Source organism: Scyliorhinus torazame, chromosome 10, assembly GCF_047496885.1.
Source record: "Scyliorhinus torazame isolate Kashiwa2021f chromosome 10, sScyTor2.1, whole genome shotgun sequence".
Taxonomy (NCBI): domain Eukaryota; kingdom Metazoa; phylum Chordata; class Chondrichthyes; order Carcharhiniformes; family Scyliorhinidae; genus Scyliorhinus; species Scyliorhinus torazame.
The window spans coordinates 28,633,966-28,657,473 of NC_092716.1; the positions used below are offsets into that span (position 1 = coordinate 28,633,966).

At 50.6% G+C, this 23,508-nt stretch overlaps 1 protein-coding gene across 2 annotated transcripts in view; it reads right to left on the bottom strand.

Annotated features, from left to right (window-relative positions):
- The window catches only part of LOC140430432 (calcium-transporting ATPase type 2C member 2-like), a 159,734-nt gene that overhangs the window by 45,445 nt on the left and 90,781 nt on the right, over positions 1 to 23,508 (bottom strand). For both annotated transcript variants that reach the window (XM_072517907.1, XM_072517906.1), the window contains 2 exons: positions 3,823 to 3,947; positions 1,949 to 2,046 (listed from right to left, as the gene is read on the bottom strand). In XM_072517907.1, the coding sequence (XP_072374008.1) occupies positions 1,949 to 2,046; positions 3,823 to 3,947 (223 nt within the window). The remainder of the gene's footprint in view (positions 1 to 1,948; positions 2,047 to 3,822; positions 3,948 to 23,508) is intronic.

A 23,508-nucleotide genomic window follows, 5' to 3' on the forward strand; every position in this document is an offset into this window, starting at 1 on the left:
TGGGTGGACTGTCATTGTCTTGCTGTTGTCCTTTATTTGGGCTTGGACTGTCATCGTCGCTTTGTTCTTCACTGTAGCATGATAGACCGTCATGGTCGTCCTGCTGTGCACTGCAGCGTGGTAGACCGTCATAGCTTCTTGCTGTTTACTTGAGCATGGCAGACTTGCATCGTCTGCCGCTAGTTGGTCAGAGGAGGTTGCTAGACTCTCATGGTCTTGTTCCTGCAAGGACTGCGTGTCGGAGTCTTGCCTTGCTTCTATCGTGGAGGCTGTCCACGAGCTCGTTGCGGAGACTTGTGACACTGGAGTCACGTCTTGTGTGTGCAAGGACTGTGCTCTGGAGTCTTGCGTTTCTTCTATCGTGGAGTCTGTCCACAAGCTTTCTGTGGAGGCTTGTGACACTGGAGTCACTTCTTGTTCATGCAAGGACTGCGGTGTGGAGTCTTGCATGTCTTCTTTCATAGAGTCGGGAACCCTGAGCGGTGCGTGGACCACGGTCTGTGTGGCAGCAGGCCGCTCTCTGTGGGCTTGTACCGCTCACTGTCTCTTGGTTTCAGGCCGCAGCATAATCCTGCGCTCACGAGTCGGGATGTCATATCTGCTGGGCTGAAGATCCTCAAATCCGAAGAACTCGTCGTCGGGCTCGTCAATGTGCAACACGTCTAGTTGCGGATCTGATTTGGTACTGGGGTAGCCTCCCAAGGTGAAAGATTTGTGTGAGTCGTTGTCTTCTAGGATCATATCATCACTGTTTGCGTCGGAGCTGGCATTGGGCTCGCGAGGTCCAGAGAAAATGTAAAGGTCGGTATCGAAGTATTCAAGGTCGGAATCATTTTTTCTTTGATTTGGGACGTTTCCCCTTTAAATGGCCGTGGTCTGGGGCCTCTGACATCATGACGCATGTGACATCATACGTAGGAAGCGTTGAACCGCTTTTCCTGTACCGATGTCCGTTTTCGTGATTGCGCATGCGCAAACGGACCTTCCTGTTCTGTGCACTTCTCGCGCAACTGTGCAAGTGCAGTCCCTTTAGAAAGATGGCCGCCGATCAAAATTGTTCTCTGCTCCGGGATCTTGGCCTCGTGGTGAGTACTGGCATTTCTCTCATCTTTTCTTGCTGGTTGGAGTGTGTTTTCCTCACAGTATTTACCGAATTTGTCCAGGACAGCCTGGAAGTCGCTCCTGTTTTGCCCCTTGGGGAACTTGAATTTTTAAAAGATTTCTTCTGCTCTGGCACCAGCGATGGTGAGGAGAAGCTCTGTCTTTTCAGCATCGGCCACGTCTTCTAGTTCGGCTGCTACCAGGAAGATTTCAAACATTTGCCGGAATACCCGCCAGTTGTCGCGGAGATCGCTGTGGCACTGGAGCTGCTGCGGAACCCGGATCTTGAACATCTTGCCTGGGTATCGTTGCTGGTTGTCACTGTACGCTGAGGTATGGCTATATGGATTGAAACAGTTCACTCTGGTACCATGATTTGTTATGCTCTAGGTGTAACATAAGCGACTTCCTTGTGGTGCACTTGACAAAGGAAGGTTCAGGCGTGGAGATAACTTCAACACGTTTATTAAACTATTTACACTTCTATTACTCGGGTTCGACACTACTGCTAATCCTACTATAGCTACCCAGACTGACTACCCAGTGGCTGCAATCCACGTGGTGGGTGTAATATTGACTCAACCCTGTGTCTCTACTCACTGACCGTCTCCACTGGAAAGAGGCAGATCATGTGTGTGGTGTCCTTTATTTTTTGGGTTGGTGTAATGCCCTCCTGTGGTGGTGTCACCTCTGTGTGTATAGTGAATGTCCATTGGCCGTGTCCTATCTAACTGACCTATTCGTTGAGCGTGTGTGTGTGATGTTTCTGGTGTTCCCTCTAGTGTCTAGCTAGCCTACATTCATTTACATTAAAGCACATCACCACACAAGTTACTTTAATACCCACCTCTGCATGTATTCCATCCGATGTAAACAATTGTGTTACAGTCATCTCATTGGTTGTTAAGGTGCCAGTCTTATCGGAACAGATAACATTACAACAACCTATTATTTAAAAAGAGTAACTGGTAATTGCATTGTATTAGAAACAGTACTTAATTCTGGCCATAAACTATATTCAAGAATTAGTTTAGAAATTAAGTTATTAACACAGAGTTCCAGATCTTTCTAGTGTGGTCTCCTCTATATCGGAGAGACCAAACGTAGACTGGGTGATTGCTTTGCTGAGCACCTTCGGTCTGCGCTCATTCAGGACCTGGACCTTCCCGTTGCTTGCCATTTAAACACAAGACCCTGCTCCCATGCCCACATGTCTGTTCTTGGCCTGCTGCAATGTTCCAGTGAAGCTCAACAAGTATTCAACAACTTCAGATGATTAGCTCTACCCCACCTTGACCCCTTTGTTTTCATTCTATTTAATTTTAACTGTCTTTTACCTTTTATTTCTTTCTTGTCTTTCTTTATATGTATTTCCCCCCACTCTTTTCCCTTATCGTATCCCCTCTTTCATTACCTTTTCTCCCCTTTGCTTCCCCCTTTTTCTCATTCTACCTCTCTCCCACCCATGTCCCCCCCTCCCCCACATCTATATCTGTCACAGCTTACACTCTGGTTTTAGTTTCTCTGCTGTTTGGCCTTTCACACCTTTTATTCTCGCTGGGGACTGCCATCAGCACGCTTTTCCCTTGGGTTCTGTGGCTATGACTCATCTTTCATTCCCTCACCCTACAGTGTAAATGTATCCCACTTTCTATGCCTTTCATCTTTGACAAAGGGCCTTCTGGACTCGAAACGTTCGCTCTTTTCTCTCCTTCCGGATGCTGCCAGACCTGCTGAGATTTTCCAGCATTTTCTCTTTCGGTTCTAGACCTTTCTTGGCCATTCAAATATGAAAAGGTCTGTACATATCAAGATGAATGAAAAGTAGAAATTTCATTTACAATTTTTGTTGAACAATACAAACATATAAAATATATATCTTAAATTAATCAACTCTGCTGTTTTTTTTGAAAAGAATGTACATCAAATCAAATTATGCCAAAGAAAATATACACATGGGGCGAGATTCTCCACTCCCGCACCGGTTGGGAGAATCGCCTGGGCCGCCAATATTTCCTGGGACGCCGGTCCGACGCCCTCCCGCGATTCTCCCAAGCGTCGGGAACGGCCCCGTTGAGTGCCGCGGGCCGCAGTCCGGAGAATCGCCGGAGACACCCAAAATGGCGATTCTCCGGCACACCCGCTATTCTCAGGCCCGGATGGGCCGAGTGGCCAGGCCAAAACGGCAGGTTCCCCCCGGTGCCGTCCACACCTGGTCGCTGCCATCGGGAACAGCGCGGGAACGCTGCGGGGGGGGGGGGGGCGGCCTGCGGGGGGGAGGGGGAGGGGGGATCCTGCACCGGGGGGTACCTCAAATGTGGCATGGCCCGCGATCGGTGCCCACCGATCGTTGACCCGTCCTCTCTGAAGGAGGACCTCCTTCCTTCCGCGGCCCCGCAAGATCCGTCCGCCATCTTCTTGCGGGGCGGACTCAGAGAGGACGGCAACCACCCGCCAACCCACTCATGCGCAGGTGACGTCAGTTATGCGGCGCCACCTTTACGCGGCGACAAGGCCTGGTGCGTGTAAATGACGCGGCCCCGATCCTAGCCCATTGTCGGGGCCTGAATCGGTCGGGATTGGGGCCATTTCGCGCCGTCGTGAACCTCGACGGCAGTCACGACGGCGTGGGCACTTCGGCGTGGGAGTGGAGAATCCCACCCATGATATTAAGTTTAGAAACTTAAAACTAAATTAAATAAATTAATTTTGTTGACTTACCTAATGTTTCTACAACAGGAAGTTTCTTTATTATGACTTTCTTCTTTGACATTCTAATTACACCTAGTGCTAATGTTACCGTTACAACAATTGGTAGGCCTTCTGGAATAGCAGCAACTGCCAGGCTATGAACATAAAACAAGAAGCCATGTTACAGCTGGGACTGATCCTATTCATATACTCAAGTGCACATGTGCATTTTACGGTGGGGGGGTGGGGGGGGGTCACCGAATAGCAATCAGAAGCAGGAATCGCAGAAAATGGTGGAAAGAAGGGCCAACAATTCACTCATTTGTTCTTGGTTTCATGATTTGGTCAACACCAACTTGGTAGTGTTCGTTGCCAATCTCTGGTTGCTTTCCAACTCATGTTGTGGGGATAGAGCCACATATTGGCCCCATATTAGGAATATAACATAAAACATACACGGCAGAAGGAGGCCATTTGGCCAATCGAGTCTGCACCGACCCACTTAAGCCCTCACTTCCACCCCATCCCCGTAACCCAATAACCCCATCTAACTTTTTTTTGCTCACGAAGGGCAATTTATCATGGCCGATTCCCCTAACCTGCACGCCTTTGGACTGTGGGAGGAAATAATGAACGAGGGGATACGATAAGAGATAAGATCTAAGTAGTTGCATATTAAGTTCCTTTCTTCAAAAAAGATTTTGTAAATTGGATGGGTTTTACAAAATCTGTCAGCTTCCATGCTAATTTCCTTCCCTGTTTTAACTCACATATGACCTGATCTATTTAATTCTGTAATAATTACTTGCATAAATGTGAATGATTTTTTTGAAATTTAACCCATCGCCTTTATCATTTCCAACATTTCTGTTCAGCCTATTAAGAATCCTCCTTTCCAAAAGAGAACATGTGCAATTATTATTTTGATCTTTTCCTGACTTACTCTATAGTTTCACTTTGCATCCATTCAACGGCAATAACATCCTTCTTGTGTAGTAGCCAAGATCAGATACTTTACAGCGGAATACAGAAATACTAGGGGGTGAATTCTCCGTCTCGACAGCCACGTGTTCCCGACAGTACGCTATCGCCAGCAGCGGGATTCTACGTTCTTGCCGCATCGTGGCCACCCCACGCCACCGGGAAACCAATGGGCGGGGGTGCGCTGCCGATGGAACGGAGAATCCCGCCAGTGGATCTTTTATGAATTTGTAATTTATATTTCTAATACAACTTTGGGACTAGCTGGTCACTTCTTCACTGCAGTTATATCCCTATCTATTAGTCAATGGAATCAGCCGCGAGGAATCCCTTTTGATATGAATGACATCAGACTTTCACGAACAAGCAAACTTTTTAAGCTAATATTCTGACAACTGCCATGCCCTTGGCTCTAAATGCAATCCATTTATCCCGCTGCATCTTTTACTATCGCTACCTCCTGTACTATAACCTAAACTTAAGAAATTCTTAATTACTCCCCAGAGGTTTCAAGTACAGTCTTGAAAGTTCCCCTACTTTTGTTTATAGCTCTTCTTCAAACGCTTACAAAAAGAAACTGCTCAGGAAAAGCAGGGCTTTAGCTACAGAGCCCAGGACATTATTGACCCTTAGGAAGGATTTTATTGCAATGGAGGGAGTGTAACAAAGGTTCATCACACTTGTTCCTGATATGGAGGGTCTGCCCTATGAAGAGAGATTGGGGAAACTGGACCTGTATTCTCTAGAGTTTTGAAGAATGAGAGCCGATCATACTGAAACCTAAAAAAATACTTGATGGGATTGACAAGGTAGATGCAGGTAACATGCCTGGTTGGGGAATCTAGAACCAGAGATATGGGGCGAATTTCTCCGTTATCGGCGGCAAGTCCGCCGATCGGCGCAAAAAACGGCGCAAATCCCACTTGCGTCACGTCATAAAAATGGGACGATAGTCTCCGGCCCGAAATGGGCTAGCAGCGACGTAACGGGATCCACGCTTGCGCAGTGGTTCACGCCGTGCAGCGTCATACGCGCTGCACGGCGTGACGGCTCATAAGGCCGCGCAGCTCCCCCCCAACCGACCGGAACACCCGACCGGATGGCTGGCCGTCGCTCAGCCCCGAGGTTCGAGTCACGCGATGTGGAGGCGCTCCTGGACGTGGTGGAGCAGAGGAGGGACGCCTTGTATCCCGGGCACGGCCGCAGAGTTGCCCCACGCCACAGCCGGCGTCTGTGGAGGGAAGTGGCAGAGGCCGTCACCGCTGTGGCCCTGACACCACGGACAGGCACCCAGTGCCACAAGAAGGTGAACGACCTCATCAGAGCAGGCAGGGTGAGCCTCCCCCATATCCCCCATATCCCCCCTCCCCCATATCCCCCTCCCCATATCCCCCCTCCCCCATATCCCCCCCATATCCCCCCTCCCCCATATCCCCCCTCCCACATATCCCACCTCCCCCATATCCCCCATATCCCCCCCTCCCCCATATCCCCCCTCCCCCATATCCCCCCTCCCCCATATCCCCCCCTCCCCCATATCCCCCATATCCCCAAGTGAATCCAGCCCTAACCTTAACCTCTGCAATGCACGCGCAACCGATGGCGTGCATTCATATACCTGCCTAACACTGTTGCCTTTTACCCCTGCCACCACCTCCCCCCCCCCCCCCCCCCCCCAACAGGAGAAGCGCGCACACAACAATAGGGAGCATGTGAGGACTGGAGGAGGGCCCGCTGATGAGAGGCCACTGACCGTACACGAGGAAAGGGCCCTGGAACTGGCTGGCGGACCTGAGGACCGGGAGGTTGCTGATGCAGAGGTCGGGGGCCCACCAGCAAGTGAGCCACCGACAGGCCGTCCCCATATCCCCGCTCCCCTATATCCCCCTCCCCCGTATCACCTGATCACTGCCTGATGTCTAACCATACATGCTTCATTGTGTATCGCAGGACCAAACGTCCAGGCACCCATCGACGCAGATGCACACCACCCGTAGGATGCCCCTCGGAGACCACAGGAGACGGAGAGACCCGGACCCTCCAGCATGCGACGCCCGCAGGATGCCCCTCGGAGACCACGGGAGACGGGAGACCCGGACCCTCCAGCATGCGACGCCCGCAGGATGCCCCTCGGAGACCACGGGAGACGGAGAGACCTGGAGCAACAGGGAGACGACACCCCCGTCACGTGCGGGAGCGACCACCCAGCGATGAGGGGGGCAGCCACAGGCCCCCGTCACATCCGAGCCAGGGCACCACTACCCAGGACTCCACTACCCAGGACACCACTATCCAGGACACCCCTACCCGGGACAGCACTACCCAGGACACCCCTACCCGGGAAGACGAAATACCGGACAGTGACTCAGAGTGGATGGGTGGAGACGAACCCCCACCCCAAAGTGCCATGGAGTCAGAGTGGGACGAAGAGCACGACACAACGCCACTGCTGTCACCAACACCCTCCACCATCGCAGAAACACTCACCACGGTTGGGCACTTTAGTGATGAGGCGTCTGGTACACTCACTGGTGCGCACAACACAGCCGTCCCGGTACAGCAGGTGGAGGTAGGAGCAGCAGAGGGGCCGGGCGGTCGGAGGGCAGCCCAGCCCAAGCGAACATCTGCCGCCCAGATGGATCCCGGGTTCCTGCAGTTACCACACCCATACATAGATCCGATGCAACCACCGACCCGGAGACGAGCGAAGAGGGTGACGGGCGGCTTGCGGCGGCTGCGGTCGCAGGTGGAGGAGTCCACCCGCGTCCAGGAGCTGGGAGTGGTCCCGGTCATGTGTGCCACCCAGGCTGACACCGCACGGGTGGCGTCCGCGGTGGAGGCAATGGTTGCGACGGTGTCAGACATGGGGAACGGTTTGCGAGGCCTGGGGCCTTCCGTGCAGGCGGCGTCTGTGGGCCAGGAAATGGCTGCCCTCTCACAGGAGGCCATGAGCCAGTGCCAGCACCAGATGGCAGAGGCGCTCAACGCCATAGCCCAGTCTCAGCAGGCCATGGCCCAGTCTCTGCAGGCCATGGCCCAGTCTCAGCAGGCCATCGCTGAGGGCATCGGCGCCAGTGGCCATGTGCGAGCCGGCGTCGCACTGTCACAGACAGGGTTTGCCAACACCCTGGGCTCCATGGCTGCAAACCTGCAGACCCCTGTCGATACCAGCACGGGCCTCCAGGACTGGCAGCGCCAGATGTCGGGGGGGCGTCGGATGGCCAGTCCGTTCGCATCCCCCATCCATGTAGAGGCCTGGGGGCCATCGGGCACCCCGAGGGAGGAGGAGGTGGTGTGGTCCGTCCCGGCTCCCTCTGTAGGGGAGGTCCCGGTACACCGCGACACCTCGGACTCCCCCCCTTCCGTCCCAGGTGCATCGGGTGGGCAACGGGCAGGACAGGCTGGCAGCTCGCCATCCCAGTCGCCCGGGCCGCAGCCTGGCCCATCTAGGCCAGGACGCCCCAGGAAACGGCCGCCAAAGGGATCCAGTGTCAGAGGGCAGGAATCACAGGAGTCCACCTCCAGTTCTGCTGTACCGTCTGGGGAACCACGTAGACGTAGTCAAAGGGCCCGTAAGGCCAAACAATTAGACACTGAGTAAGTTGGCACGGGTGCAGGACACAGATGAGTTTTAGGGGCTAGGGCACGTGCATGAACTCCTTTGGTTATTAAAGTCAATGTTACACCTACCGAAGCTGCCTTTGTGCTCTGTCCAAAGTGTGCGGGCGTGTCATGTACGTTGAGCGCAAGTGTGTGTGTGAGGGGTGGTCTTACCTCAGCCCCAGGTGAGTCTGCCCCCTTCCCCCTGGGCCGCCATCAACATCCCCCGGGCAGAGGACGGGACCGTGGGCTGCAGTGTCACAGCCGCATGCAGGGATGGTCCGGGTGGATGGTGGTACTGTGGCCATGGGTCAGACATAGTCCAACGATGTAGAGCCAGGAGCTCATCGCAGGGCGGGATGTCATCATCCTCCATGGCCTGAGATAGACACGCGTCCACCCGCAACTGTGTGAGCCCGGCCCGTTGTGCCGCCGGTGGATCAGCAATGGGGGGGGGGGGGGGGGTGCATGCGGGTGGGGTGGTTGGGGTTGGGGAGGGGGGTGAGGGTGCTGGGTGGGTGGATGGGTGGGGGGTGTGGGGGGTCGGCTGTTGCCATGGTGTGCGGTCTGTGGCCATACTACCCGATTCCCACGCCCATCTAGTCAGTGAAGCGGGCGTCTATCAGTCTGTCCCATGCCCGCTGGGTCAGCCGGTAACGGTGGACAGCCACCCGCCTGTGTCTACCCCGTCTGCCCTGACCATTGCCCCCATCCCCCTCATCTGGGGAGGACTGTGCCTCTTCCTGCTGCTCCTCCACTCCGCCCTCCTCTGCCTGCGGCACATCGCCCCTCTGCTGGGCTATGTTGTGCAGGACGCAGCACACCACAATGATGCGGCCGACCCTATCTGACCGATACTGGAGGGCGCCCCCAGAGAGGTCCAGGCACCTGAAACGCATCTTCAGAACGCCAAAGCACCTCTCGATCACTCCCCTTGTCGCTACATGGGCATCATTGTAGCGGTTCTCCGCCTCATTGCGTGGCCTCCGTATAGGCGTCATCAGCCACGATCACAATGGGTAGCCCCTGTCGCCCAGCAACCAGCCCCTCAGCCGGGGATGGCGTCCCTCGTACATGCCGGGGATGGATGACCGCGACAACACGAATGAGTCGTGTCCGCTGCCTGGGTGACGGGCGCAGACGTGCAGGATCATCATGCGGTGGTCGCAGACCACCTGTACGTTCATCGAGTAGGTCCCCTTCCTATTAGTGAACACGGCCCTGTTATCTGCAGGTGGCCGCACGGCGACGTGCATCCCATCGATCGCGCCCTGGACCATGGGGAACCCGGCCATGGCAAAGAAGCCCACGGCCCGGGCATCTTGGCTGGCCCGGTCCACGGGGAAGCGGATGTAGCGGTGGCCATGGCATAAAGGGCATCTGTCACTGCCCGGATGCACCGGTGCACCGATGTCTGCGATATGCCGGACAGGTCCCCACTCGGTGCCTGGAATGACCCCGTTGCATAAAGGTTCAGGGCCACCGTAACCTTGACGGACACGGGGAGAGGGTGTCCCCCGCCAGTGCCACGCGGTGACAGGTGTGCCAGCAGGTGGCAGATGTGTGCCACGGTTTCCCGGCTCATCCGGAGTCTCCTCCTGCATTCCCGGTCTGTGAGGTCCTGGTATGATTGCCGGGGCCGGTACACACGGGGCGCCCTCGGGTGCCTCCGTTGCCGTGGGGCCGCGACGTCCTCCTCCCCCTCCTCGTCCTGTCGGTCAGGTGTCCCTCCAGCCTGGGCGGCTGCCGCCTGCCCCTCTGCGGCAGCCTGCGCCGCCTCTCTGGCACGCTCCTCCTCCTCCTCATCCAGGGCAACATTGACATGAGCGGCTGTCAACACGGCGGCCAACATCGCTGGATGATCTGAAAACATGACGGCCTGGTGGGGGGGAGGGGAACGACGACATGTCATCATTGCCCATATCCCCTCCTCCCCCCAGCCAGGTGGCATGGACCGCATGGGTCCAACTGTTGGAGGCTGGCACCTGGCCAGGTGGACCAACTCATTTGCCCTCCCATCACCCTCCTCGGCACAGACCCCCTCCCCAACCTCCACCCCAGCACGGACCCCCTCCCCAACCTCCACCCCAGCACGGACCCCCCCCAACCTCCACCCCAGCACGGAACCCCCCCCCAAACCTCCACCCCAGCACGGACCCCCTCCCCAACCTCCACCCCAGCACGGACCCCCCCCAACCTCCACCCCAGCACGGACCCCCCCCCCAACCTCCACCCCGGCATGGACCCCCCCCCCAACCTCCACCCCAGCACGGGCCCCCTCCCCAACCTCCACCCCAGCATGGCCCCCCCCAACCTCCACCCCAGCACGGACCCCCCACCCAACCTCCACCCCGGCACGGACCCCCTCCAACCCCCAACCTCCACCCCGGCATGGACCCCCTCCCCAACATCCACCCCAGCACGGACCCCCCCCAACCCCCAACCTCCACTCCAGCACGGACCCCCCCCCAACCCCCAACCTCCACCCCAGCACGGACCCCCCCCAACCTCCACCCCAGCACGGACCCCCCCCCAACCTCCAACCCAGCACGGACCCCCTCCCCAACCTCCACCCCAGCACGGACCCCCCCCAATTTCCACCCCAGCACGGCCCCCGCCCCAACCTCCACCCCAGCACGGACCCCCCCCAACCTCCACCCCAGCATGGACCCCCCCCCCAACCTCCACCCCAGCACGGACCCCCTCCCCAACCTCCACCCCAGCACGGCCCCCCCCCAACCTCCACCCCAGCACGGACCCCCCCCCCCCACCTCCACCCCGGCACGGACCCCCTCCAACCCCCAACCTCCACCCCAGCACGGACAACTCCCAACCCCCAACCTCCACACCAGCACGGACCCACCCCCCAACCCCCAACCTCCACCCCAGCACGAACCCCCCCCAACCTCCATCCCGGCACGGACCCCCTCCCCAACCTCCACCCCGGCACGGACCCCCTCCACAACCTCCACCCCGGCACGGACCCCCTCCAACCCCCAACCTCCACCCCAGCACGGACCCCCCCCCCCCCCCCAACCTCCACCCCAGCACGGAACCCCTCCCCAACCTCCACCCCAGCACGGATCCCCCCCAACCTCCACCACAGCACGGACCCCCCCAACCTCCACCCCGGCACAGACCCCCTCCAACCCCCAACCTCCACCCCGGCACGGACCCCCCCCCCCAACCTCCACCCCGGCACGGACCCCCTCCCCAACCTCCACCCCAGCACGGACCCCCCCAACCCCCAACCTCCACCCCAGCACGGACCCCCCCAACCCCCAACCTCCACCCCAGCACGGACCCCCCCCCAACCTCCACCCCGGCACGGACCCCCTCCCCAACCTCCACCCCGGCACGGACCCCCTCCCCAACCTCCACCCCAGCACGGACCCCCCCCAACCTCCACCCCAGCACGGACCCCCCCCAACCTCCACCCCGGCACGGACCCCCTCCAACCCCCAACCTCCACCCCGGCACGGACCCCCTCCCCAACCTCCACCCCGGCACGGACCCCCTCCCCAACCTCCACCCCAGCACGGACCCCCCCCCCCCAACCTCCACCCCGGCACGGACCCCCTCCAACCCCCAACCTCCACCCCAGCACGGACCCCCTCCCGGCACTCCCCCGGAGCCCAGCCTACTCTAACCACCCCCCCCCCGCCACACACACACACACACAAGCCGAGACACACCTCTCCTCACGCAATCAGTCTGCGGCCACGCCATTTCCTGCCCAGAGCCAACCCCCCAGGCCGTCACTCACCTCCTCGCTGGTCGGCGTGAGCCTGGAGCACCGGGTCACGCCGATGAAAAGGAGGTTTGATTCACGTCGACGTGAACGGTCATCATGTCGACGGGACTTCGGCCCATCCGGAAGGGAGAATATCGGCAGGCCGAAAATCGGCTGCCTTGCGCAGACCCGTGACATTCTCCGCGGCAGCGGCGCCATTAACGCCCCGCCGACTTTTCTCCCTTCGGAGACTTCGGCGGGGGCGGGATTCACGGCGGCCAACGGCCATTCTCCGACCGTCTGGGGGGGCGGAGAATGACGCCCATGGTTTCAAAATAAGGGGGAAGCCACTTAGGACCGAGATGAGGAGAATTTCTTTACTCAGGAGGGTTGTGAATCTTTGGAATTCACTACCCCAGAAACTGTGGAAGCTCAGTCAGAGTATGTTTACAGTAGAGATTTAAAAATTTCTAAATGCCAATGATGTAACCAGATATGGGGATACTGTGGGGAAATAGGCATTGAAGTGGATGATCATATTGAATGGCGGGGCAGGCTCGATGGGCTGAATGGCCTACTTCTGCTCCTATGTTCCACAATTTTCTGTTGACCGTGTTGGCAATCAGGGGCGCAATTCTCGGTAATCGGCGCGATGTCCGCCAACCGGCGCCAAAAACGGCGCAAATCAGTCCGGTATCGCGCCACCCCAAAGGTGCGGAATCCTCCGCATCTTGACCGGCCGAGCCGTAACCTTGAGGGGTTAGGCCCGCGCTGGACTGATTTCCGCCCCGCCAGCTGGCGGGAAAGGCCTTTGGTGCCCCGCCAGCTGGCGCGGAAATGACATCTCCGGGCGGCGCATGCGCGGGGGCGTTAGCCGCCGCTCACGGCATCCCCGCGCATGCGCAGTGGAGGGAGTCTCTTCCGCCTCTGCCATGGTGGAGACCGTGGCGAAGGCGGAAGGAAAAGAGTGCCCCCACGGCACAGGCCCGCCCGCGGATCGGTGGGCCCCGATCGCGGGCCAAGCCACCGTGGGGGCACCCCTCGGGGCCAGGTCGCCCCGCGCCCCCCACAGGACCCCGGAGCCCGCCCGCGCCGCCTTGTCCCGCAGGTAAAAGAGGTGGTTTAATCCACGCCGGCGGGACAGGCATTCTAGCAGCGGGACTTCGGCCCATCCGGGCCGGAGAATCGCCTGGGGGGGCCCGCCAACCGGCGCGGCACGATTCTCGCCCCCGCCGAATCTCCGGTGCCGGAGAATTCGGCAACCGGCAGGGGCGGGATTCACGCCAGCCCCCGGCGATTCTCCGACCCGACGGGGGGGGTCAGAGAATCTCGCCCCAGATATTTACAACAGGGTATCTTTCAAGAGAATTGACCTTACTGTAGCCATCTATTTACATATCCAGAGAAGCCATCAAAAAACATGGGTCTCATTTGTACTAAACAATTAGTATTCTGCTGGATGAACATTTTAGTATGATCACTCATAACATAGCTGCCATAAGCCACTGAAAATTATTACACCCTTATCAGCCAAATGTGAATTATTTAGCTAAGAAGGTAGGTAGTCGACAGTCCAAAATTTTGAAGTGACTAGGAGTCTGCAATGAGGAAGGAAAAAGACATACCCCAAGTTACCAATAACTCCATAACTGATCTTTGTGACACTTTGATCTCCGTATGAATACCACATTTTCCAAGAACTGAATTAAAGAAGAAAGCACAGCTACCAAAAAGACTTGCAACACCCTAACGTTCCAATACTAACATATTCAAACATTCTATGAGTAATATAGGCAGTCACGAACCAGCCGCCCAGCCAACTGAGTTAACCGACCTCCTGTACTGGCTGAAGTTACCATGAAGGCCCGGCCTTTTCAACGTTGTTCCTCGCCTGAGGTTTTGTGATCCTCAGGTTAAATTACCACCAGTCAGCTCTCTCTCTCTCGCAAAGGGGGAAGCAGCCCTCTGGGACAATGGTGACTTTCAGTCAAAGATTGTTTTGCAAAGCCTTAATAAAGATATTTGACAAAGAGTCATCCAGACTCCTTTCTTCCTCCACAGATGCTGTCAGACCTGCTGAGATGGTCTGACATTTTCTGTTTTAGATTCCAGCATCCGCAATAATTTGCCTTTATCTTTATATTAAGATATGCTGTCATGAGAATGTCACTTTAAGAAATGTTTGGCTGCTCATGTTACTGCAGTGATGTCAGAGTGTGGGTGGAGCGAGCTCTGGCTCTGCTTTTTAGTTTGACTTTGAGAAAAGCTTGGGTGTGTCTGTGGTTTTTTGGGGGTTTTGTTTCAGTGTCGGAGCTGAAGCCAGACAAAGCAGGTGCACTGTTGTTCTCTCTGCCATTAGAAGACTATCTCTTGATCATTTGGTGAATTCAGAATTATAAATGTTCTCAGTAGAGAATTTAAACCTGATGTGCCTTCTATTAAAAGGTGTTTCTTTTGTCTTCTGGATGATGTTTGGCAATTTATTAAGGATTACTTAGTGTGGTATTATTTGGGGGTTGTATTTGAATTAATGGTTGCTAAGATGTTCACTGTATGTTTTAAAAAGGATAACTTGAGTTCATAGAATAAACATTGTTTTGCTTTAAAAGATACTTTTCGATTTCTGCTGTACCACACCTGTAAAGTGGGTCGTGTGCTCCCCATACCACAATCTATTAAAAGTTCTGGGTCAGGTGAACTCCATGATACACTTTGGGGTTCTCTAAACCCTGGCCCATAATAAATTGGGGGCTCATCCAGGATAAAAGTCTAACTATTGGATTGGCTTAGTGAACTTAAAGACACTAAGTTTAAGTGTCTTAACTTAAAGTTGTGGTTGCTTTTCAGGTGTGGTATTCCAGTTTAAATGGGGAGTGTGTTGTGGGCAATGACTCTTTCAGAGGCTCTGAAGTTTTTGGGGGTGGAGACGGTTACACTCAGCACCGTACGGACAGAGACTAAAAGCAGACTGTTAGATTTGGCAAAAACATCGCAGTTAACATTACATGACAAAATGCGAAAAGATGAGATTATTATGGCGGTGGCTATGCATTTAAAGTTGCCTGAGATACAGTTTGACTCATTGGAAATGGCAAAAATTCCAGTTACAAATTAAACAAATGGAACATGAGAAAGAATTAAAGCAGCTTGAATATGAAAGAGATAGAGAGGAAAAAGAAAAGGAGAGAGAAGAAAGGAGAAAAGAAAGAATACCCCTAGTAGAACAAAAAGAAAGAGAAAGGGAGATACAGATCAGGGGAAAAGATAAAGAGAGAGAGGTTGAACTTCAGAAAATGTCCATGAAACATGACAGTCAGTTAAAATTGGCAGACATAAAGGGAAATGTACAGTTGGGTGATAGTGATGAGGATAGTGAGAAAGAGCATCATAGTTGAAGGCTTGGTGGGGATCTATTTAAATATGTCCAAGCATTGCCAAGGTTTGATGAGAACGAGGTGGAAGCTTTTTTCATTTCATTTGAGAAGGTAGCTAAACAAATTAAATAGCCACAAACACTAGTGAAGTGTTTGCATCACTACCGGAGGAGGTATCTGGGATGTATGAGGAGGTGAAAAAATCCATCTTAGGTGCATATGAACTAGTGCCTGAAGCAGACAGACAAAGGTTTAGAAATTTAAGGAAAGAATGTGGTCAAACATACATGGAGTTTGAAAGGACCAAACAGAGTAATTTTGATAGGTGGATAAGGGCGTTGAAAATAGACCAAATGTATGAAGATCTCAGAGAAATTACACTTTTGGAGGAGTTTAAAAATTCAATTCCTGATGTAATCAGAACTCATGTGGAAGAGCAGAGGGTTAAAACTGCGAGATTAGCAGCAGGAATGGCAGATGATTATGAATTAGTTCATAAATCAAAGTTTGGTTTCCGACATCTGTTTCAGCCTGTTTAGCACAGGGCTAAATCGCTGGCTTTGAAAGCAGACCAAGGCAGGCCAGCAGCACGGTTCGATTCCCATAACAGCCTCCCCGAACAGGCGCCGGAATGTGGCGACTAGGGGCTTTTCACAGTGACTTCATTTGAAGCCTACTTGTGACAATAAGCGATTTTCATTTCATTTCATTTCATTTTTCAGCCTGTGAAGGACAGAAACTGGGGACATGAGAAATACTCACGTGGTAGAGGCAAAGGTGATCTGATGGGAGATAATAAGGAGCATGTACCTCAGATTAAAAAAGAAATCCAGGAGGGTGGAAAAGACATGAAAAGTTTCAAATGTTCTCACTGTAATAAACTAGGCTATGTAAAGTCACAGTGTTTATCATAGAATTTACAGTGCAGAAGGAGGCCATTCGGACCATCGAGTCTGCACTGGCTCTTGGAAAGAGCATCCTACCCAAGGTCAAAACCTTCACCCTATCCCCATAACCCAGTAACCCCACCCAACACTAAGGGCAATTTTGGACACTAAGGGCAATTTATCATTGCCAATCCACCTAACCTGCACATCTTTGGACTGTGGGAGGAAACCGGAGCACCCGGAGGAAACCCACGCACACACGGGGAGGATGTGCAGACTCCACACAGACAGTGACCCAAGCCAGAATCGAACATGGGACCTTGGAGCTGTGAAGGCAATTGTGCTATCCACAATGCTACCGTGCTACCGTGTTGGTGGCTGAAGAAAAGCAGTGGGAAGGCTGATGTGGTAAAGCAGGATAAGACAGTGGGGTTTGTTAAAGTGGTAAAGGAAAGCCCAAGTGAAGTGAAGGAGGTGCAAAAGATTATCCAGCCTGATCAAGAGGTGATTGATAAGAAGGTGCCAGATCTCTTTAAAGAATTTACGTGTGTGGGTAAAGATTACTCATGTGTATCAGGAGGAGCAGGTAAAGAAGTCACAATTTTAAGACATACAGGAGCTAGTCATTCTTTAATGGTAAGAACATAGAACATAGAACGATACAGCGCAGTACAGGCCCTTTGGCCTACGATGTTGCACCAAAACAAAAGCCATCTAACCTACACTATGCCATTATCATCCATATGCTTATCCAATAAACTTTTAAATGCCCTCAATGTTGGCGAGTTCACTACTGTTGCAGGTAGGGCATTCCACAGCCTCACCACTCTTTGCGTAAAGAACCTACCTCTGACCCCTGTCCTATATCTATTACCCCTCAGTTTAAAGCTATGTCCCCTCGTGCCAGCCATTTCCATCCGCGGGAGAAGGCTCTCACTGTTCACCCTATCTAACCCCCTGATCATTTTGTATGCCTCCATTACGTCTCCTCTTAACCTTCTTCTCTCCAACGAAAACAACCTCAAGTCCATCAGCCTTTCCTCATAAGATTTTCCCTCTATACCAGGCAACATCCTGGTAAATCTCCTCTGCACCCGCTCCAAAGCCTCCACGTCCTTCCTATAATGCGGTGACCAGAACTGTACGCAATACTCCAAATGCGGCCATACCAGAGTTTTGTACAGCCTCAACATGACCTCCTGACTCCGGAACTCAATCCCTCTACCAATAAAGGCCAACACTCCATAGGCCTTCTTCACAACCCTATCAACCTGGGTGGAAACTTTCAGGGATCTATGTACATGGACACCTAGATCCCTCTGCTCATCCACACTTCCAAGAACTTTACCATTAGCCAAATATTCCGCATTCCTGTTATTCCTTCCAAAGTGAATCACCTCATACTTCTCTACATTAAACTCCATTTGCTACCTCTCAGCCCAGCTCTGCAGCTTATCTATGTCCCTCTGTACCTTGCTACATCCTTCCTCACTGTCGACAACACCACCGACTTTAGTGTCGTCTGCAAATTTACTCACCCACCCTTCTGCGCCTTCCTCTAGGTCATTGATAAAAATGACAAACAGCAACGGCCCCAGAACAGATCCTTGTGGTACGCCACTTGTAACTGAACTCCATTCTGAACATTTCCCATCAACCACCACCCTCTGTCTTCTTTCAGCTAGCCAATTTCTGATCCACATCTCTAAATCATCCTCAATCCCCAGCCTCCATATTTTCTGCAATAGCCTACCGTGGGGGAACCTTATCAAACGCTTTACTGAAATCCATATACACCACATCAACTGCTCTACCCTCGTCTACCTGTTCAGTCACCTTCTCAAAGAACTCGATAAGGTTTGTGAGGCATGACCTACCCTTTACAAAGCCATGCTGACTATCCCATATCATATTATTCCTATCTAGATGATTATAAATCTTGTCTCTTATAATCCCCTCCAAGACTTTACCCACTACAGATGTGAGGCTCACCGGTCTATAGTTGCCGGGGTTGTCTCTGCTCCCCTTTTTGAACAAAGGGACCGCATTTGCTATCCTCCAGTCCTCTGGCACTATTCCTGTAGCCAATGATGACATAAAAATCAAAGCCAAAGGTCCAGCAATCTCTTCCCTGGCCTCCCAGAGAATCCTAGGATAAATCCCATCAGGCCCCGGGGACTTATCTATTTTCAGCCTGTCCAGAATTGCCAACACCTCTTCCCTACGTACATCGATGCCATCTATTCTAATAGCCTGGGTCTCAGCATTCTCCTCCACAACATTATCTTTTTCCTGAGTGAATACTGACGAAAAGAGATGAGGAGTTATGTAGTTTGGGAAGAATGTTGCCAGAAAAGGTGGTAATATGTGGAATTCAGGGTGAGAGTAGTGTTCCATTATATAAGGTAAGGTTGGAAAGTTCAGTGAAGAGTGGTGAAGTGGTAGTAGGAGTAATAGAGAAACTATCTTGTCCAGGAATACAGTTTATCTTGGGTAATGATATAGCTGGATCGCAGGTGGGAGTGATGCCTATTGTGGTTGATAAGCCAGTGGAAAATCAGACAACTGAAGTGTTGAAGGACGAATATCTTGGGATTTCTCCGGATTGTGTAGTAACAAGGTCGCAAAGCCACAGGTTAAGACAAGAGGAGAAATCAGAGAGTGAAGATAAAGGTGAAGTGCAATTATCAGAAACGATTTTTGATCAGATGGTTGGAAAAGAACAGGTGGAGGTTGAAGTGGATATATTTAGTTCAGGAAAATTGGCGGAGTTACAACAGAAAGATATAGAAATAAAACGGATATATCAGAAAGCATATACAGAAGAGGAATCTGAGTGTATACCAGAGTTTTATTGCCGTAAAGGTGATGTCTTGATGAGAAAATGGAGACTTTTACATATGAAGGCGGATGAAAAGTGGGCAGATGTTCATCAAGTAGTATTGCCAGTAGGGTATAAGAAGGAGGTGTTGCGAGTTGCACATGAGGTACCAGTGGGAGGTCATTTGAGAGTAAGGAATACTCAAGCTAAAATACAAAAACATTTTTATTGGCATGGACTACATAAAGATGTAGTTAGATTTTGTCGATCATGTCACACAAGTCAAGTGATAGGGAAACCTCAAGCAGTGATAAAACCAGCGCCCTTAATACCAATTTCAGCATTTGAGGAACCTTTTACAAGGGTCCTAATTGATTGCTTAGGACCACTTCCTAAAACAAAAAGTGGAAATCAATATCTTTTGACGATAATGGATGTCTCTACTAGGTTTCCAGAGGCCATTCCAGTACATAATATTACAGCTAAAAGATTGTGGAGGAGTTTCTTAAATTCTTTACTAGATATGGACTACCCACAGAAATTAAATCGGATCAAGGATCGAATTTTACCTCAAGGTTATTCAAAGAAGTTATGGATAGCTTAGGAACAAAATAATTTAAATCAACTGCGTACCATCCAGAATCGCAGGGAGCATTAGAAAGGTGGCATCAGACATTAAAGACAATGTTGAGGGCTTATTGTCACGATTATCCAGAGGATTGGGATAAAGGAATTCCATTCGTACTGTTTGCAATTGGGGATGCACCTAATGAGTCAACCAAATTCAGTCCTTTTGAACTAATTTTTGGTCATGAGGTAAGAGGACCACTTAAATTGATTAAGGAAAAATTGGTGAATGAGAAATCAGAAATTACATTATTGGATTACGTGTCATATTTTAGGGAATAATTAAATAGAGCAGGTGAGTTGGCTAGACAACATTTAAAAGTTGCACAAAATGTGATGAAATGGGTAGCGGACAAGAAATTCAAAGTTTGTAGTTTTGCCAGTGGAGATAAAGTTTTAGTATTGTTACCAGTGATAGGTGAAACTTTAAAAGCAAGGTTTTGTGGACCTTAGCCGATTGAAAGGAAATTAAGTGAGGTGAATTATGTGGTGAAAACGCCAGACAGAAGGAAGACTCACCGAGTGTGTCATGTGAATATGCTTAAAAGGTACTTTGAAAGGGAAGGAGAGAAAAAGGAGGTTTTAATGATTCTAACTCAAAGTGACGAACCAAATCCAGATGACTGTGAATTTGACATACCTCAAATTAAATTGGACAACGAAGATAGTCTTAAAAATTGGGATAAATTGAGTTACCTTCCAGAGGAAAAACGGACTGACCTGAAAGGGTTATTGATATCACATGGGCAAGTTTGTAGAGATAAATTGGGAAGTACTAAAATGGCTATACATGATGTAGATGTGGGAAATGCTGTTCCAATCAAACAACATCCATATAGACTTAACCCTTTAAAATTGGCACTGGTTAACAAAGAGATTGAGAGTATGCTTAAAAATGACATAATTGAAGTGGATTGCAGCCAATGGAGCTTACCCATAGTAATGGTACCAAAACCGGACGGTACCCAACGGTTGTGTGTGGACTATAGAAATGTTAATGCAGTTACAAGAACGGACTCTTATCTTATCCCACGTTTGGAGGAGTGCATTGAGAAAGTGGGACAATCAGCTTTTATTTCCAAACTGGATTTACTTCAAGGTTACTGGCAGGTACCTTTACCTGAAAGGGCGAAGGAGATGTCAGTTTTTGTGACTCCAGATGGTATATACCAATTCAAAGTTATGCCATTTGGCATGAAAAACGCAGCAGACACATTTCAATGGTTAACTAACAAAGTTGTTTCAGGATTACCCAATTGTGCGGTATACATCGACGATCTGGTAATTTTCAGCCAGACATGGAAAGAACATTTAAAACATCTGATGGAGTTATTCGATCGACTTCAGGAGGCGGGTTTGGTGATAAACCTAGCCAAAAGTGCATTTGGAAAAGCCCAAGTCACTTTCCTTGGCCATACAATCGGACATGGTCGAATGGTCCCACGGGATGTGAAAACAAAGGTTACTGGGGAGTTTCCGATACCCTCAAGATGAAGGGAAAGAATGCGATTTCTTGGCATGTGTGGATTTGATCGAACATTTGTGCAAAGCTTTGGTAGCGTGATTGCTCCACTGATGGACTTGCTGAAGAAACGTCGAAAATTTCAGTGGACATTTGACTGCCTGAAAGCTGTGATAAGCAATGCTCCTGTGTTGGAGAATTACAAGGGGCTCTGTGATCAGATTGAACTAAAGTATCTGACTTTAAAGAGACATGCCGAGGCGTAAAGAAATGGACGGATCGTACAGAGACATTCTTGTTCAAAGTGACTGTCAATCGTGAAGGATTCCAGTTGGAGGAAGAAGAGCAAAAAAAAATGGACTATATTATTATACCTGTTTGCGTGTGTTGTTTTTTGAAACGAAAAAGTATATTTACTGTGTGCATTTCTTAAAGAATAGTGAGAAGGTGAAAAATGAAGCCATCTTGAAGTTGATGGGTTTTTTTTTCTTGGGGGGAGGTGTCATGAGAATGTAACTTTAAGAAATGTTTGGCTGCTCATGTTACTGCAGTGATGTCAGAGTGTGGGTGGAGCTGAGCTCGGGCTCTGCTTTTTAGTTTCACTTTGAGAAAAGCTTGGGTGTGTGTGTTTTTTTTTGTTTTCGTTTCAGTGTTGGAGCTGAAGCCAGACAAAGCAGGTGTACTGTTGTTCTCTCTGCCATGAAAAGACTATCTCTTGATCATTTGGTGAACTTAGAATTATAAATGTTCTCAGTAGTGAATTTAAACCTGATATGCTTCTGTTAAAAGGTGTTTCTTTTGTCTTCTGGATGTTGTTTGGGAATTTATTAAGGATTACTTAGTGTTGTATTCTTTGGGGGTTGTATTTGAATTAATGGTTGCTAAGATGTTAACCTATTAAAAGTTGTGGATCAGGTGAACTCCATGATACACTTTGGGGTTCTCTAAACCCTGGCCCATAACAATGCCTATAGTTTGGTCTCCTGACACTCAACCAATCCATGGCCTAAATCCCTCAAAAAGAATTAACTTAGCCTACTAGAGGTTAGTTCAGCACATCCTAACTTCCATCATTTTAATTCTTGGTCAATTATCACAATCATACTACCTGTCCTTTTTCCTTTTGATTCTGTAGGCTATGGCCTCTTAAATAATCACTATTGACCATTCCACATGTAAGGCAAGAATACAAAGTTCCATTCCTAATAAAGGAAAGTTTATTCCTGGGTTTGTTACCATGGAGTTGAAAATCTAATGCCAAGAGTGAACACTATATTGAAAGGAATTCTTGTGCTTCTGATTCATTACGGAAAGAAATCATGGATTTTATCTGATGCAGAGAACAGATGACTGCATGTACTGCAGCAAATTCAATACAAAGAAAATAACGCAGACCAATGTTTCAAATAGGTAAGAGGAGAGTTTTACAAAGATACTGCAAACTAAATTGAGTTCTATTGGCACAGGTACCACCAGAAGCAAGAGGTGGAGAAACGTTTGGGAAAAATCTCAAGGCATTTAAAAATAGACACTATAGACTCACCAAACTCTAGGAAGGGATAGGAACTGAAATAAAATTTGCCGCTTTCGGGACCATTCAGCTGACCCTTGAAGGGTAGATATGACAAACATCACCACATTCGCAACAACAGGTCACACAACAATTAATATAAAAGGAGAAGAAAAAACATCCAACACAACAACTCAATTAACAAAAACAACCACATATTTATAAATGATGTACCAATTCAACGATAAATAATGAAAACTTTCCCTGATCTCAGGAGCGAATACTTTGGGGAGAGAGTAAAAGATTGAATAAATTTGTTCACTTTCTTTCTTTGAAAGAACTTTCAATATCTTGTTTTTTACCAATATGTATTCTCCTTACTCTCCAAGTTCTACTGAGAGCTTAATCCTGCCTGATAATAGTATTTTTCTGTTTCATGAGTAACAAGACAGAATCCTATTTGGAAGTTGGATCAACTCCACTTATCTGTTAACAATAATGCTGTTGCTAAATAAGCTCCTGAAGCAAAAAAGGAAACAATAATTTTCTCACTTATGAAATGAAAATCACTTACTGTCACAAGTAGGCTTCAATGAAGTTACTGTGAAAAGCCCCTAGTCGCCACATTCTGGCACCTGTTCGAGGAGGCTGTTATGGGAATTGAACCGTGCTACTGGCCTGCCTGGGTCAGCTTTCAAAGCCAACGATTTAGCCCAGTAGC